The sequence below is a fragment of the Leucoraja erinacea genome, chromosome 1, assembly GCF_028641065.1.
Source record: "Leucoraja erinacea ecotype New England chromosome 1, Leri_hhj_1, whole genome shotgun sequence".
In the NCBI taxonomy this organism is placed as follows: domain Eukaryota; kingdom Metazoa; phylum Chordata; class Chondrichthyes; order Rajiformes; family Rajidae; genus Leucoraja; species Leucoraja erinaceus.
The window spans coordinates 10,022,003-10,039,741 of record NC_073377.1 but is presented as its reverse complement, the minus strand read 5'-3'; the positions used below and the strand labels follow the sequence as shown (position 1 = coordinate 10,039,741).

General features: G+C 46.4%; 1 protein-coding gene across 1 annotated transcript in view; it reads right to left on the bottom strand.

The window, feature by feature from the left end:
- Positions 1-17,739, bottom strand: part of LOC129706666 (fibroblast growth factor receptor-like 1) — a 350,488-nt gene that overhangs the window by 203,640 nt on the left and 129,109 nt on the right. The window contains 1 exon segment of the mRNA XM_055651091.1: positions 5,293-5,565. Coding sequence (XP_055507066.1) covers positions 5,293-5,565 — 273 coding nt within the window.

Here is a 17,739-nt window from a genome sequence, read left to right as displayed (position 1 = left end):
TACAATGCATAGTTCGTGGAATCTTATTAAAAATGGTGGTGTGGGTGATGGGAATTGACTGTAATCTCTGCAAGTATAATTAATTGGAGAGGTTGAACAATAAATCTTGTCGGCAGAATTTGAGATTGACCTAGATATTAGCTATTTTAAGTAATTCAAACCAAACTGTTTAGAACCTGTTTTGACAGCATAATTTCTAAAAGCCCTCATTTATTGCAACATGATTTTTTTCTTGTAAACCACAAAGTATTACTTTAATTGAGGGATTAAGGCACAGATTTGTTCTTTATTAATCATTTCATAACTACTCCTGTGGCAGCTACAGTTTTGAAATGAGGTTCCCTGTTTCAACATCAAGTATCAAGTATATCTTTATTGTCATTTTCCTGAGTACTCACATACCCAGAGGAAACAAAGAAACGTTGCTCAACCAGTGTCCATTCAGTGTGCAGTAAAAAATAAATAGAAATAAAAATACATATATCATGAACAAATTAAACGCTCTACTCTCTACTAAACATCAACAGGCGTTCCGATCGGCAGCGGCACGACAGTGGCTCTGCTGCAGTGTGTCCAGGTTGGTGGTTGGTGTGCGATGATTGTTGTTAACCTCTCCCTAACACTGCACCTCCTGACCACGAGTCCTGTCCATAGAGCATGGAAACAGGCCCTTCGGCCCGACTTGCCCACACTGGCCAACATGTCCCAGCTACACCAGTCCCACCTGCCAGCAATTGGTCTATATCCATAGAAACATAGAAAATGGGTGCATTAGTAGGCCATTCAGCCCTTCGAACCAGCACCACCATTCAATATGATCATGGCTGATCATCCAAAATCAATACTCGTGGATTTCCTGCTTTCCTGCTTTCTCCCCATATCCCTTGATTCCGTTAGCCCTAAGAGCTCTATCTAACTCTCTCTTGAATACATCCAGTGAATTGGTCATCACTGCCTTCTGTGGCAGAGGATTCTACAGATTCACAACTCTCTGGGTGAAAATGCAACAATCCCTCCAAACCTGTCCTTTCGATGTACCTGTTTAACTGTTTCTTAAACATGGGGACAGTCCCTGCCTCAACCACCTCCTCTGGCAGCTCATTCCACACACCCACCGCCCTGTAGTGGAGTTGCATCGTTAAGACTATAAGATCAGCTTCCAGAATGGAAAGATTATGGGAGTAATCCTGGTCATTTTCCCATGGCAAAATCCCCAAAAAACAGTGTTACTTCATTTCTCTATCAGCACATTGGTGCAAGGCATAAAGTCAGCAAGCTGCTTATTGTAGCACTCAGACATTTCTGATAACACAGGTAACAATGTCACCACACTGTTCATTTGTAAATGCAATGGAAAAGATGTCCTCTGGCATTTTCCATGAGCTAATTATAAGTTCATAAGTTTATGTTATAGGAACAGAATTAGGCTATTCAGCCCATCATGTCTACTCTGCCATTCAATCATGGCTGATCTGTCGTTCTCTCTCATCCCCATTCTCCTGCCTTCCCCCCATAACCCCTGACACCCGTACTAATCAAGAATCTATCGATCCCTGCCTTAAAAATATCCATTGTCTTGGACTCCACAGCCTTCAGTGGCTTTGATTCTTTAACTGGTGAATCTTAAATATCCACCAAATATTTCACCTTTAATTTCAGTCTTTCTTTCCCCATATCATATTCATGATATGCAGATCTGTGAAAGACGTTATAACTGCCAAGTTTCCACAGTGAGGGGCAATTTTAGCCTTTTGTTTTTCACTGAACTTTGATCAGTTTTGTCAAAAACAGCTCCCTGGACTGAGTCAGATGGTGAGCAATGCAATCCAGCCTCAGGGCTCCCTAAAATTACCCTTCACGGTGGAAACTTGGCAGTTTTAATGCCTTTCACGACTTTAATGACCCTTCTTCAAACTCTATTGAACTCTGAAGAACGGTCCTAACCCAAAACGTCTCCCATCTGTGTCCTCCAGAGATGCTGCCTGACTCGCTGAGTTGCCCCAGCGAATCGTGTTTTGGGGAATTAAACTGAGTGATTCGCTGGGTTTAAAAATAAACATTGTCTTGTGTGGGAGCCTCCAGTTTAACATCGACACGGTTGAAGCCCTTAATGTGGGAGATCAAACGGACAACTACCCAGCCAACCGACCAAGAGGATATGCTAGCATTGTGATAGACTATAAATCCAGAGGCCTCAACTTATGAACCAAAGTACGTAAATTCACATCTCAATCTTTTTTTTTTTTTTTTTAATCAAAAAATGTATTCAATGATTAAAAAATAATATTTACACTACAATAAAACAAGCCAGAACCCACCACCATAAATACAATACAAACATATATCCATAATAAACTATTATACAATTATGATACAATCCTTATTGAGGATACATTCAACACCCTGCGGAGCCCAGCGGTCCCGGAACTCCCTCAGGGTGCCCACAGACAGGGCGTATTCCCTTTCTAATCCCACCTGGGCACGGACGTAACCCCGGAAAAGGGGCAGGCAGCTGGCTCGGGTAGAGCCCTCCGCCGCCTGGCGCCGTGACTCGCGGATGGCCATCTTGGCCAGGCCTAGGCACATCTCATTCTTAGAAGCTCGGATCAAATTTAAATTTAGATCAGTTTTGTTTAGAGATACAGTGTGGAACAGGCCCTTCATTGGCCCACTGAGTCAACGATCACCCATACACTGGTTCTAATGTACACTACACCCTAGGAACAATTTACAGAAGCCAATTAAACGACAAACTTGCGCGTCTTTGCAATGTGGGAGGAAGCCGGAGCTCCCATAAAATCCCCATGTGGTCACAGGGAGAACGTACAAACTCTGTACAGACAGCACCCGTAGTCAGGATCGAACCCGGGTCTCGGGCACCGTAAGGCAGCAACTCCAACGCTGTACCACCGTGCTGCCCATCACCAATTACATTTTTGTAAGTAACAATCTCTTGCTCAATTTTTATTTAATCAAGTATATTTATTTGATTAAATAAAAATAAATATGGAATAAAAGAAACCAACTATTTATGGTTGCTACACTGACCGAGGGCAGCACTGTGGGGCAGCGGTAGAGTTACTGCCTTACAGTGCCAGAGACCCAGGTTCGATCCTGACTACAGGTGCTGTCTGTACGGAGTTTGTACGTTCTCCCTGTGACTGCATGCGTTTTCTCCGGGTGCTCCGGTTTCTTCGTACAATCAAAAGACGTACAGGTTTGTAGGTTAATTGGGTTTGGAAAGTTGTAATGATTTGTCTCTGTGTGTCGGACAGTGTTAATGGACACGGTGATAGCTGCTAGCACGGACTTGGTTGGCCGAAAGGCCTGTTTCCGCGCTGTATCTCTAAAGTCTGAAGTTCAAAGTCTACCCTAAAAGTCCACCTGGTTCACCCAGTCTATTGATCCCCCCTGACCCTGGCCAACATATGATCCCTGACACACATCAATGTGATTAACTCTTGATGGCCCAGCAAACTGTACACTTCAAAGTCCAATTGCAGTGGGCATTAATAACCAACCTCACCAGCAATGCCCAGAGCTCAAGAACCAATCAAACAAATATATTTAAGTAGCTTTAACGAGAGAGAGACTACCCTTGCAGAGAAGGTTCACCAGACTGATTCCTGGGATGTCAGGACTTTCATATGAAGAAACACTGGATAGACTCGGCTTGTACTCGCTAGAATTTAGGAGATTGAGGGGGGATCTTATAGAAACTTACAAAATTCTTAAGGGTTTGGACAGGCTAGATGCAGGAAGATTGTTCCCGATGTTGGGGAAGTCCAGAACAAGGGGTCACAGCTTAAGGATAAAGGGGAAATCCTTTAAGACCGAGATGAGAAAATCATTTTTCACACAGACAGTGGTGAATCTCTGGAACTCTCTGCCGCAGAGGGTAGTTGAGGCCAGTTCATTGGCTATATTTAAGAGGGAGTTAGGTGTGGCCCTTGTTAAAGGGATTAGGGGGTATGGAGAGAAGGCAGGTACGGGATACTGAGTTGGATGATCAGCCATGATCATATTGAATGGCGGTGCAGGCTCGAAGGGCCGAATGGCCTACTCCTGCACCTATTTTCTATGTTTCTATGTTTCTATGTTTGTAAAAGCTTCACAAAAAAAAGTATTTTGGGCCGGTTCTAGTTACTTTTGCAAGAGGCGTGGAAATGTTGCTCCAAATTGAATCTTGAAACATCATAGCGGTATTGGCCAAATTAATAACTAGTATCAGGCTCTCAGTTGATTTGGGGTATCAGGGGTTATGGGGAGACGACAGGAGAATGGGTTTGGGATGGAAAGATAAATCAGCCATGATTGAACAGCGCAGTAGACATGGTGGGCCTGTTGGCCTAATTCTGCTCCTGTCACTTATGACCTTATGAACTTATTCAAGTGGCAAAGAGTCTATGTAAATCAAGGGCCCAACAAGTGAGATGATCCCACCAGTTACGGACAGCTTACTTGCCTTCTGACCTTGTAGCCTGAGGGCCTTAATTGGTTAAGTTCCATTCGGATAAGATTTGGCTGTTACAAGTGGGTGTGATCCAAAGTGAGAATACACGCTGCTGACTAGACAAACTAATAATGTGCATTCCAGATCTGCCTTGCCTCTGTACAGCATTATCACACACAAAAATACTGAGAGAAACAAAGGTAATATAGAAATGTAAACCGTTTATCAATTGAAGACATGGCATCCCTGTGTACTGAGCAATTAGCAAACGTACCTCCCCCCCACTATCATACTTAGAGATGCAGTAACTCATCGGTGCAGAACAGTGCATTTTGTTATTGCTCAAGCTCATTCTGCATTTCTTCACCTCTCCGCGGAGAATGCCCATTTTAAGCCATGTAGCATAGCCTTACTCAAAGGTTGACAGCTTTCCCAACCTTCAGTGACGAATGGACTGCAAGCTGACTTTGGCAGCATTCGCCAAGTAATCAGCAACAAAGCCCAGAATAGGGCGAGTTGGAACATGCAGATGGAAAATTAATGCCTCCGCACCTCCTTTAACAGGGGACAACCAAAGCAGATTAAGCAGAAAGGTAAAACAACTAGGCTTCCTGTTTTACTCCGAAGATGGGCACAAAATGCTGGAGTAACTCAGCAGGACAGGCAGCATCTCTGGAGAGAAGGAATGGGTGACGTTTCGGGTCGGGACCCTTCCATTCCTTTTCTCTCCAGAGATGCTGCATGTCCCGCTGAGTTACTCCAGCATTTTGTGTCAATCTTTGGTGTAAACCAGCATCTGCAGTTCCTTCCTACACATTCCTGTTTAACTGGGTACTTACTAATCACGATGAGTGTGTAGTTGAGGTTGATGCTGCCAAAGCCGTTGGTGGCCTTGCAGATGTACGTGCCAGCATCTTCCGCTTCCACCTCTTTGATTTTCAGGCCCTGACGGAGGACTCGGAACCGGGTCCAGCCGCTGTGAATGGTGCGGCCGTCCTTCGTCCACATGGTCAGCGGAGGCGGATCTCCCTCCACTGGACACGGCAGCTTGATCGTCCGACCCAACCTCACTGTCTGCCGGTTGATCACTCTCTCCGAAATCTGTGGCGGACCTGCGGAACATGGAGTGAGAGAGAGAGATGTTAGCGCAGTGGCCAAAAGGGGACGATTGTGTGTCAAAACATACCCAATGTTCCCGATGCTGGGGGAGTCCAGAACCAGGGGTCACAGTTTAAGAATAAGGACTGAGAAGAGAAAAAACATTTTTTCACCCAGAGAGTTGTGGAATTCTCTGCCACAGTAGGCAGTGGAGGCCAATTCATTGGATGTTTTCAAGAGAGAGTTAGATTTAGCTCATTAGGGCTAAAGGAATCGAGGGATATGGCGAAAAAGAAGGAATGGGGTACTGATTTTAGATGATGAGCCATGATCATATTGAATGGCGGTGCTGGCTTGAAGGGCCGAATTACCTACTCCTGCACTTATTTTTCCATGTTTTCTATGTTTTCTAGTTTACTTCAAAAAATATAACAACTCCCACTCCTGGCCACATCCTCCCATCTCCACCCCTTTCTGCTTTCCGCTGAGACCGTTCCCTCCGCAACTCCCTGGTCAACTCCCACCCAAACCACCCCATCCCCAGGAACTTTCCCCTGCAACCGCAGGAGATGCAAAACCTGTCCCTTTACCTCCCCCCATGATTCCATCCAAGGACCCCGACAGTCTTTTCAGGTGAGGCAGAGGTTCACTTGCACCTCCTCCAACCTCATCTACTGTATCTGCTGTTCTAGATGTCAACTCCTGTACATCGGCGAGACCAAGCGCAGGCTCGGCGATCGTTTCGCTGAACACCTCCACTCAATCCACCTTAACCTTCCTGATCTCCCAGTTGCTCAGCACTTTAACTCCCCCTCCCATTCCCAATCTGACCTTTCTGTCCTAGGTCTCCTCCATTGTCAGAGTGGGGCCCAGCACAAATTGGAGGAACAGCACCTCATATTTCGCTTGGGTAGTTTACACCCCAGTGGTATGAACATTGACTTCTCTAACTCCAAATCGCCCTGGCTTTCTCTCTCTCTCCATCCCCTCTTCCTTCCCAGTTCTCCCACCAGTCTTATTGTCTCCGATTATATTCTCCCACTCCCCTGAAGTCTGAAGAAGGGTCTCGACCCGAAACATCACCCATTCCTTCTCTCTAGAGATGCTGCCTGGCCCGCTGAGTTACTCCAGCATGTTGTGTCTACCTTAAATCAAAACTAAACTTTTAACTGCAAATACGGGTTTATACCAAAGAAAGACACAAAGCCTGGAGTAACTGGATGTTTCCACTAGCGGGAGAGTCTAGGACCGCTCAGCATAAAAGGACATCTTCAGAAAGGAGATGAAAAAGGATTTCTTTAGTCAGAGGGTGGTAAATATGTGGCATTCATTGCCACAAACGCCTGTGGAGGCCAAGTCAATGGAAATTTTTAAGGTGGAGACTAACAGATTCTTGTTTAGTAAGGATGTCTGGGGTTATGAGAAAGGGGTTGAGAGGGAAAGATAAATCAGCCATGATTGAATGGCAGAGTAGACTTGATGAGCCGAATTCTGCACATGGAAGTTATGAAATCAGCAGGTCAGTCGGAATCTCTGGAGATGGAAAGGTGACGTTTTCGGGTCGGGATTCTTCTTCAGACTTTCAGACTGACTGGAGTAGCGGTGGGGGGGAGGGGGGGGGGGGGTGGAAAGAAAGCTGGAAAAAGAGGAGAGGCAGGACAGAGCGTGGCTAGTAATAGGTGAACACAGGGAAGACACTCCTTGCAACATGGTACATGATTAACTAAGAGGTTCGTAATGGCGAAAGGATTTCATCAGGTAATGCTTCGGTGTAAGAAACATAGAAAATAGGTGCAGGAGTAGGAGTCGAACCTGCACCGCCATTCAATATGATCATGGCTGATTATCCAACTCAGTATCCTATACCTGCCTTCTCTCCATACCCCCTGATACCTTTAGCCACAAGGTCCACATCTAACTCCCTCTTAAATATAGCCAATGAACTGGCCTCAACTACTTTCTGTGGCAGAGAATTCCAGAGATTCACCATTCTCTGTGTGAAAAATGTTTTTCTCATCTCGGTCCTAAAAGATTTCCCCCTTATCCTTAAAATGTGACCCCTTGTTCTGGACTTCCCCAACATTGTGCTGTTAAGGCCCAGGTGTATTCCAGCCAGGCCCTCAATTTAAGTGGCAAATCATCATAAAACACAAGGAATTGCTGGTCTTGAAGGACATCTGCTGATTGCCACGTGCTGATGAATATTTAACTACAGATCAGCAGAAACCAGCTTGGAATGATTAGCTTTCATTTCCATACTTTAACACCATGGATTATGATGTTAGCGGACGATATCTGAAGTGCGAGTGCAACCTATGCAAGTATGCACGAATACCTCACTCGGCATACCAACCGAGAATGTTTATCATTAGCACTGCGGGGATCAAGGGCAGATCTGATAGATGTGTCTGATTTCTCTTGGAACGACGGACAGAGGCTGAGGGAAGACAGAAGGCTGTGAAGGCCAACTTAATGGATGATTTTGTAAGGCAGAAATTGATATATATTCTTGATTAGTAAGACTGTCAGGGGTTATGGGGAGAAGGCTCAAAGAGGCTGAGAAGGAAAGGTACATCAGCCATGATTGAATGTCGGAGTAGACTTGATGGGCCAAATGGCCTAATTCTGCTCCTATAATTTATGAAGACCTGATAGAATGAAAGGGTAGATTGTCAGAATCTTTTTCCCAGGGTGGAAATGGCAAGGACCAGTGAGTATAGCTTTAAGGAGAGAGGGAGAAAGTTTAAAGGAGATGTGCGGGGCAAGTTACACAGAGAATGGTGGGTGCCTGGAACTCACGACTGGGGTGGTGACGGTGAAGGCAGATACAATAATGTTTTTTTAAGATGCTTTTAGATAGGCACACAGATATTCAAGGAATGGACCACATGCAGGCAGAGGAGTTGTTTGTCTTGGCATCATGTTAGGCACAAACATTATGGACCGAAGGGCCTCAACCCGAAATGTCACCCATTCCTTCTCTCCAGAGATGCTGCCTGTCCCGCTGAGTTACTCCAGCATTTTGTGTTCACCTTAAATCAAAACTAAACTCTTAACTGCAGATACTGGTTTATACCAAAGAAAGACACAAAGCACTGGAGTAACTGGATGTTTCCACTAGCGGGAGAGTCCAGGACCACTCGGAATAAAAGGACGCACCTTCAGAAAGGAGACGAGGAGGAATTTCTTTAGTCAGAGGGTAGTGAATCTGTGGCATTCAGTCCTGCACTGTACTGTTCTATGTTCTATGTGTACAAGCACGGAAATCGCTATCAAAATACGGAGGGGACCGGGGGACAGGGCAGACACACGTTTTTGGCGACCGCGCGCATATGCGCACAAACACACACACACCAGCGAGGATTTGGGGGCTCAATCCAGCGCTAAATGCAGCTCAACTCTGCCTGTCTCTCTGGGTCAACCTACAGCCCTGCCTGGACTGACGGGACACCAGCACTGCTTCTCCGCGCTGGCCATATTTCCCGCAAGCCCAGGCAGGTTAACCTTGCGGGACAGGCAGAATTGAGCTGGGTTTAGCGCTGCTTCTCTGCGCTGGCTGTGGGCCTGGGGGTACAGCTCCCGTCTGACTCCCGACCTCTCTGGCCACCCGTGGGGGGGGGGGGGGGGGCACTCGGGTGGGGACGGGACAGCGCCGGAGAGCCGGCCGGGATCGATCCTGGCTGTGGATGAGGCGCAGGTCTGTGCCGAGAGTGTTTTGCCACGTCTCCCTCCTCCAATCACCGCACTCTATCATCAGACCAACCCCCCCCCCCTCCAATGATCGTGCTGAATCATCATGTCCCGACCATATAGACCGACGTCTCTCTCGTCCAATCGCCGCACTCGATCAGCAGTCCCACCCCCACTGTCTCGCGGAAAGCGGTGATGTCACCGGGTTTTAAAATCCGGATTACAAAAACTTGGGCGGGGGGGGGATGTCCCCCACCTCTCAAAACAGAGGCCCCCCCCCCCCCGGGTTTGCCGCCCCTGTATATGTACAACAGAAGAGGCAGAATGGGGCAAAGTAGCTGGGAATGAATAGCTTTCAGGGTCCAGCGTAAGAGAGGTCTGGAATTATTAAAATGTTGGATGCCATGGAGAGGGAGCAAGAGAAAGATCACTTTTGGGGGCTTGGAGCGCATTAAACTAAATGTGACGTTAACTTTTGAAACTAGGTTGGATCATGGTTGAATCAAAACAGGCGACACAAAGAATTAAGAGTTTCTGCTGCTGTGGATGATAAACAGCAACCTATTTCCACGTTGTAATTTACATGTAATTTGACCAAATCCAATTTCTTCTTCAGCCAACTAACACACATGCACGCACACACATATCTGCCAGCAAAGATATTGCATTGCACTCAGGATTAGTTGGTTCTTAATCCCCTCAGGGTAACAAGTGATAGGCCATAAATGCAGCCAAGGCATTGTTGTGTAGTTCTCAAGAACAAATTTAAAAACACCTCCGGTAATTTTCTACCCACGCAAGTAAACAAAGCAGAAGCCAATACTAGGGCCCCTAACGTTACAAATTCTACTTAGAAGGCTGGTCAAACCTGCCTTGTCTGGATAATGCAGCACCAAACAAATGTATCTTAATAAACAATGTCGTGACCAGGCCTGGCTGGTTGCTCTGCAAGATGCTGAACAAGTTGGCAGTACTTGAAGTTAATTGTGGGGATATAGGTTTAGTTTAGTTTAGATTAGTGATACAGAGTGCCAACTGACCCTTCAGCCCACCGAGTCCGCACCGACCAGCGATCCCCACACACTAACATTACCCGACACACTAGGGACAATTTACAATTTTACCAAGCCAATTAACCTACAAACTTCAATGTCTTTGGAGTGTGGGTGGAAACCAGAGCACCCGGAGAAACCCCACCCAGGTCACTGGGAGAATGTACAAACTCTGTACAGACAGGATTGAACCCTGGTCTCTGGTGCTGTACCGCTGTGCAAGTGCAGGATTTATTTTTGTGTAGATTCTTTCAACGCTGAGTCTTTTCCTCTTCATCCCTAATATTTAAATTATTTCCCAGTATAAGATTACATTGGAAGAATACAAAATCGAGATTTTGTTTTCAAATAAAAAATGAATGGGCAATGCATTTATCGAGCATGTTTTCCGTTAATTTTATATCATGTTTACTAAGTCGAGTGTGTGTGTTTTATTATCGTATGTACTGAAACGGAACAATGAATTTCTTACTTGCAGCAGCACAACAGGTTTGCAAACAGAGCACGCAATAAACAAATATTTAAAAAGTTCAACAAATAAAAAATCTGATATTATAGAGATAGGCAGGAAAACATATGATTTACGTTGACCTCCCCCTTTCTCCACTGACATCATCTAATCGGTTTTTATAGTCCTCAGCTCTGCCACATCTGGAAGAACATTCCAAATGTGCAAACAGTTTGCTTTAATAGGTTTTCTTCACATTAGAGTCCATTATAAAGGATGAGGTTTCTGAGTCAGAAGCACATGATAATATAGACCAAAGTCAGCATGGTTTTGTGAAAGGGAGATCTTGCCTGACAAACCTGTTGGAATTCTTTGAGGAAGTACGTTGCAGGATGATATGACACAGGAAAGTCAGTGGATATGGTTTACCTGGATTTTCAGAAGGCCTTTGATAAGGTGCCACAAGGGGCTTTTACTGGTTGGCTGACAATGACTAGTGGAGTTCCGCAGGGGTCAATGCCAATGCTGTGGCCACTACTCGTCACGATGTATATCAATGATATGAATGAGGGAAATGAAGGCTTTGTGGCCAAGTTTGCAGATGATATGAAGATAGGTGGAAGGCTTTGTGGCCAAGTTTGCAGATGATATGAAGATAGGTGGAGGGGCAGGTAGTGTAGATGGACCATGTGCTCGCTGGGAGAATGTACAAACTCTGCACAGACAGTACCCACAGTCAGAATGAAACCCGGTTCTCTGGCGCTGTAAGGCAGCAACTCTACCACTGCTCCACCATGCCTCCCCTCTTTTCTCCTTATCTGTCTCGTCTGTCACTTACTCCACCCATCTGCCATTTCAACACCCATCACCTGTATCCTTCAATGCTGGGAAATGAATTTTAGAGTCACAGAGTCATAGGGTGACACAGTGTGGAAACAGGCCCTTTGGCCCAACTTGCCCACACTGACAAACAATGTCCCAGCTACACTAGTCCCGCCTGGCTGCGTTTGGTCCATATCCCTCCAAACCTGTCCTTAAGGGGTTGGACAAGCTAGATGCAGGAAGATTGTTCCCGATGTTGGGGAAGTCCAGAACTAGGGGTCACAGTTTAAGGATAAGAGGGAAGTCTTTTAGGACCGAGATGAGAAAATCATTTATTACACAGAGAGTGGTGAATCTGTGGAGCTCTCTGCCACAAAAGGTAGTTGAGGCCAGTTCATTGGCTATATTTAAGAGGGAGTTAGATGTGGCCCTTGTGGCTAAAGGGATCAGGGGGTATGGAGAGAAGGCAGGGATGGGATACTGAGTTGGATGATCAGCCATGATCATATCGAATGGCGGTGCAGGCTAGAAGGGCCGAATGGCCTACTTCTGCACCTATTTTCTATGTTTCTATGTTTCTATCCATGTAACTGTCAGCAGTTTGATTTATTCAGTATATTTTACTTGAGTTTGACGATTGTATTTTGGAATGGAATGGAATGGAATGGAATACTTTATTGTCACATATGGCAAGGCCCAGTGAAATCCGTTGCTTGCATACACAATGTATACAAACAGCGGCCACCTATGGCACTGACAAAGTTACAAAGTACGCCGGCTCCTTCGTTGTTCTCCCCCTCCCCTCCCCCACAGAGGTGACCCCCATGCCGGGTCCCCATTGTCCATTTCCCCACCCTCCCCATTTTCCATTGTTCTTCCCCTCCCCCTACAATCTCATTGACTGCCGATCGCGGGTCGATCCGCAAGGCTTCACTGGCATATCTGAACTGTTTGGATAGCATGCAAAATAAAGTTTTTCACTGTACCTTTGAAAATAATAAACCTAAACTGAAAATACTCAATTAAATATTTATTTGTATTTCATCTCGCATGCAAAGAATTTGCCTGGCTACCAATTGTATTTATCTTAAAAGACATTCGGACAGTTACTTGGATAGGAAAGGTTTTTCAGGATATGGGTGAAACACAGGCAGGTGGGACAAGTGTAGATGTGGCATCTTGGTCAGCGTGGTCAAGTTGGGCCGAAAGGCTTGTTTCCATGCTGTAATAGGCCCCAGCAATAAGCATTTGCTTGCTCCATTTGCAAAAGAACTCCAAAGGAACCAGTATCAGAGACGTTTTATATAGCAAAAATACATGAGCTTTGTATGTATTACACTGTATCTCACTCTTACTGTGCTAACTACTTCTTCATAGCTAGGGCAGTCACAGTGGCGCAGCGGTAGAGTTGCTGCTTTACAGCAAATGCTGCGCCGGAGACCCGGGTTCGATCCTGACTACGGGTGCTGTCAGTACAGAGTTTATACGTTCTCCCCGTGATCTGCGTGGGTTTTCTCCGAGATCTTTGGTTTCCTCCCACACTCCAAAGACGTATAGGTTTGTAGGTTAATTGGTTTGGTAAATGTAAAAATTGTCCCTAGTGGGTGTAGGATAGTGTTAATGTGCGGGGATTACTGGTCGTCGCTGTGGGCCGAAGGGCCTATTTCCGAGTTGTATCTCTAAACTAAATTAAACTACTGTAGGAATCATGCAACGGGGAAGAAACTTGACATATTTGGTAGCTTTTCTCCAACATTCCAAAGATGTACGTTAGTTAGGTTAATTTTCTTCAGTTGTAAATTGACCCTAATGCGTAGGATAAGGCTAATGTTTGGGGATCGCTGGTCGGCGTGGATTCGGTGGGATGAAGGGCGTGTTTCTGCGTTGTATGTCTGAACTAAAGTGGACTAAAAGATGGTGGAAACAGATTCAATACAGACTTTCAGGTGGGAAATGGAGAAAAAAAGCTTGCGTGATATTTGCAGTGGAATGGAGAGGAACTCTCAACAACTCATGAGAAATTGAATGGTGTTTTCTTATTGACCTTTCAAAGATGTGAAGTACCCTCTCAGAGGAATTCACACCGTGAGTCATTGTCATACAGTATAGAAACAGGCTCTTCGGCCCGACTTGCCCATGCTGGCCAACATGCCGCATCTACACTAGTCATATCTGCCTGCGTTTGGCCCATATCCCTCTAAACCTGTCCTATCCATGTATCTGTCCAAATATCTTTTAAATGTTGTTTTCCTACCTGCCTCAACTACCTCCTCTAGCAGAGCGTTTTATACACCCAGCATCCTCTGTATGAAACCCATCTGATCAGTTTTGGTGTTAAAGTCCAGAATTTTTAATGTTCGAATTGCTAATGAGGCCATCGCTATTCTGCAGCAAGAGGTAAAAGCCAACAATTGAAAAAGGCCAAATGGATAAATTGAGTGCCCATGTGGACTCACAAAACAATATCCGAGAAGAAATCTTCTCCGCAACGAAAGCCTAGTCCAAGAAAAGGGCTCTCCAAAGATCTGTGTAAGTCGGTTTGTGAGCCAGCTCTAAACTTCACTGGAGCACGATGTTACATGACTGAGCTGAACATTTTCAAGAGCAAAGGTGAATGTCTTTGGAACGATGCTTTTTATGTGCGTGCTTCTGAGCGTAAAGTAAATAAAGCTGTAAATGTGAGGGGCGCGTTTGCCAGATTTGGGTTGGGGGGGGGGGGGAGTGCAGATAGACCAGCTGCAGTGCTCTGCATTGCAGTTAGGAAAGCACCGGAGGAATTAACCTGAATGAATGGAGTCCAGAAGCGAAGTATTTGAGAGTCACCAGCAGCCACTTCAAAAGGACACATGTTCCGCACTGTGTTTGTTAACATGCCCACATCCAGGAACGATTACATTCGACTTGTTTGACAGTCCTTTATGAAATACTGAACAAGATGAAAAAGTGAGGACCTCCGGGCAACATAATTATCCCTCTACAGTTTCAATGATGCAAGCCATCTGGATGAACATTTACACCCTGTGCACATCCACAGCGCTTGTAATAAACTCCCTCTCACTCACGCCGTGCCCTTACAACACCCGCCTGCCCTCGTCTCTTGTCTTCCCTTAATGGCTCGCTAATTGTTGGATCCTCCGACTCGAGAAGGGCGGCGCGGTGGCGCAGCGGTAGAGTTGCTGCCTTACAGCGCCAGAGACCCGGGTTCGATCCCGACGACGGGTATTCGTGCGTACGTACTCCCCGTGACCTGCATGGGTTTGCTCCGGTTTACTCCCACACTCCAAAGACGTACAGGTTTGTAGGTTAATCGGCTTTGGCAAAAGTTGTAAATTGTCCCCGATGTGTTTAGGATGGTGTGAGTGTGCGGGGATCGCTGGTCGGTGCGGACTCGGGGGCCGAAGGGCCTGTTTGCTCACCGTATCTCTAAACTAAACTAAACTAAAAGTAAGAAAAGCATCTCGCTACCTTTAGCCTTGAGAAACATTCCATCAGCTTCTCAAAGAAAGAAGAATAGTTTATGGAATTGCAAACGTGAAAGAGAACACGGTTCCAAGTATCAACGTTCCCTCGGCATTTCTGATTGCTTTGAATATCGGTGCAAGCATTGGAAAGTGCCAAATTGTATTGCAAGCCAGGAGTATATGTATACACTGAAGACGGTTTGCCTTTTATCAAAAGCAGCAGCAGGCTTTGCTTTTGCAGCGTGTAACTAGGTAGCAGTGGCTCGCTACATTGGTCTCTCACCAGGGGGACACAGGTTTGAAGCCAGCTCTAGCTAATACAAGCAAACCACAAAGTACTGGAGGGACTCAGCAGGTCAGGCCACAAATCAGGATGCTGACTGACCCCGCTGAGTTCCTCCAGCACTTTGCGCTTTGTTCCAGATTCCAGCGTCTGCAGTCTCTAGAGTCTCTTCATATTAACACAGTTAGTCACTAGCATGGGATGACCTGTGGCCTACCTCCTTTTAATTAAAGTTGGTCCATTCGTAAACAATGCCGTTTTATTTGCTTTGGCTGTGGGCGGACAATTTGATATTTCTGGTGCAGACTGTTGTCAACAAGTAAACGGCGCATTAATTCCCATCGCTGCATTTCTGGCAGACTTCACCTGGATCCCAGTAAACGCAAAACGAGCCTGTGTACTAACAGAACCCAAGGCCTTCCCATCAGTGAAACTGAATGGAAATGGAGGGGACGCACAACCGCAGAATGAAAGGACGCATCTTTAGAATGGAGATGAGGAGGAATTTCTTTCACCAGTGGGTCATGGATCTGGAATTCATTGCCAGAGATGGCTTTGGAGGCAAAGTCATTGGATATTTTTAAAGATTGATAGGTTCTTGATTGGGAAGGACATCAAAGGTTACGGGGAGGAGGCAGGAGAATGGAATTGACCTGCTATATTGTTCAGATATTAGATCTACGGGGTGCCATCTAGTTACACTTCTGAACCTTGTGGCTAAAGGGATCAGGGGGTATGGAGAGAAGGCAGGTACAGGATACTGAGTTGGATGATCGGCCATGATCATATTGAACGGCGGTGCAGGCTCGAAGGGCCGAAATGCCTACTCTTGCACCTATTTTCTATGTTTCTATGTTTCTAACCCTTTCATAAAAAATGGAGACCAAAATTATGTGCAGGACTCCAGGTAGTTTAACCAAGCCTTTATGTAAGCGTCATAATTTCTCTCCCCAAATTAACGTCATAAATTCATACGTTCATTTGTCCTAGGAGCAGATGTAGGCCAGTTGGCACATAGTGTCCACTCTGCCATTCAATTATGGTTGATCTATCTTTCCCTCCCAATCCTATTCTCCTGTCTTCTTCCCATACCCTTTGGCACCCCTCGTAATCAGGAACCTGTCAACCTCCTCTTTAAAAATACCCAATGACATGGCCTCTGAAGCCATCTATGGCAATGAATCCCACAGATTCACCACTCTCTGACTAAAGAAATTCCTCCTCATCTCCTTTCGAAAGACACGTCCTTTTATTGTGAGGGTGTGACCTCTATTCCTAGACTCTCCCATTGGAGGAAACATCCCCTCCACATCCACTCTATCCAGGCCTTTCACTATTCGTTAACTTTCAACGAGATTTCCTCTCATCCTTCACATCATGACAAGTGTGTAGGAAGGAACTGCAGATGCTCGTTTTCACCTAGGAAAGACACAAAATGCTGGAGTAACTCAGCGTGACAGGCAGCATCTCTGGATGGAAGGATTGAGGCCCTTCTTCAGAGTCCTCAGGGTCCAGGGGTGGAGGAAGGGTCTTCAATAGTCAATAGCCAATAGTCAATAGTCAATTTAATTGTCATTTGGACCCCTGGAGGTCCAAATGACAATTAACGAAATGCCGTTTCTGCAGCCATACATTACACACAAATAGACCCCAGACACAACATAATTTACATTTTACATAAACATCCATCACATTGCTGTGATGGAAGGCCAAAAAAAAACTTATCTCTCCACTGCACTCTCCCCCCCCCCCCATGTCAGAGTCAAAGTCAAAGCCCCCGGCTGGCGATGGCGATTGTCCCGCAGCCATTAAACCAACGCCGGGTGGTGCGAGGTCGCACACTGGGTCTTGGTGTTAGAGCCCCCGGCGTACGCTCGCGGAGTCCCGCGGCCATTCCAAGCCGCGCGGGGCGGTGATGTTAGGCCCCGCTCCAGGAGCTCTTCGACCCCGCAACTCGAGCGGGAGAAGTCACCGTTGCGAGAGCCCTGACAAGCGGTCTCCCTCCAGGGACCCGCGGGCTCCCGGTGCCGCCATCCGCAGACCCGCAGTAGCAGCCTCTGCATCAGCAGCAGCAGCGGCAGCAGCAGCAGCAGCGCTCCACCACCGCTCCACCCGCTCTGGGCTCGGCCAGCTCCGCGACGGTGAGGTGAGTCGGCACCAGAGTCCCCGGCTTCTTCTGTTGGAGGCCGCTCCTCGTTGCAGCCCCAACGACAACGGAAACCCGACAAGAAAAGGTCGGGTCTCCAGTGCAGGGAGAGATTTAAAAGTTTCCCCCCACCCCTCCCACCCCACACCCCCCCCCCCCCCCCCACCCCCCCCCCCCCCCCCCCCCCCCCCCCCCCCCCCCCCCCCCCCCACCCCACACCCAACAAAAAATAACAAAAACTACATATAAACATAGACAAAAAATAATAAAAACGTGGACAGGCTGC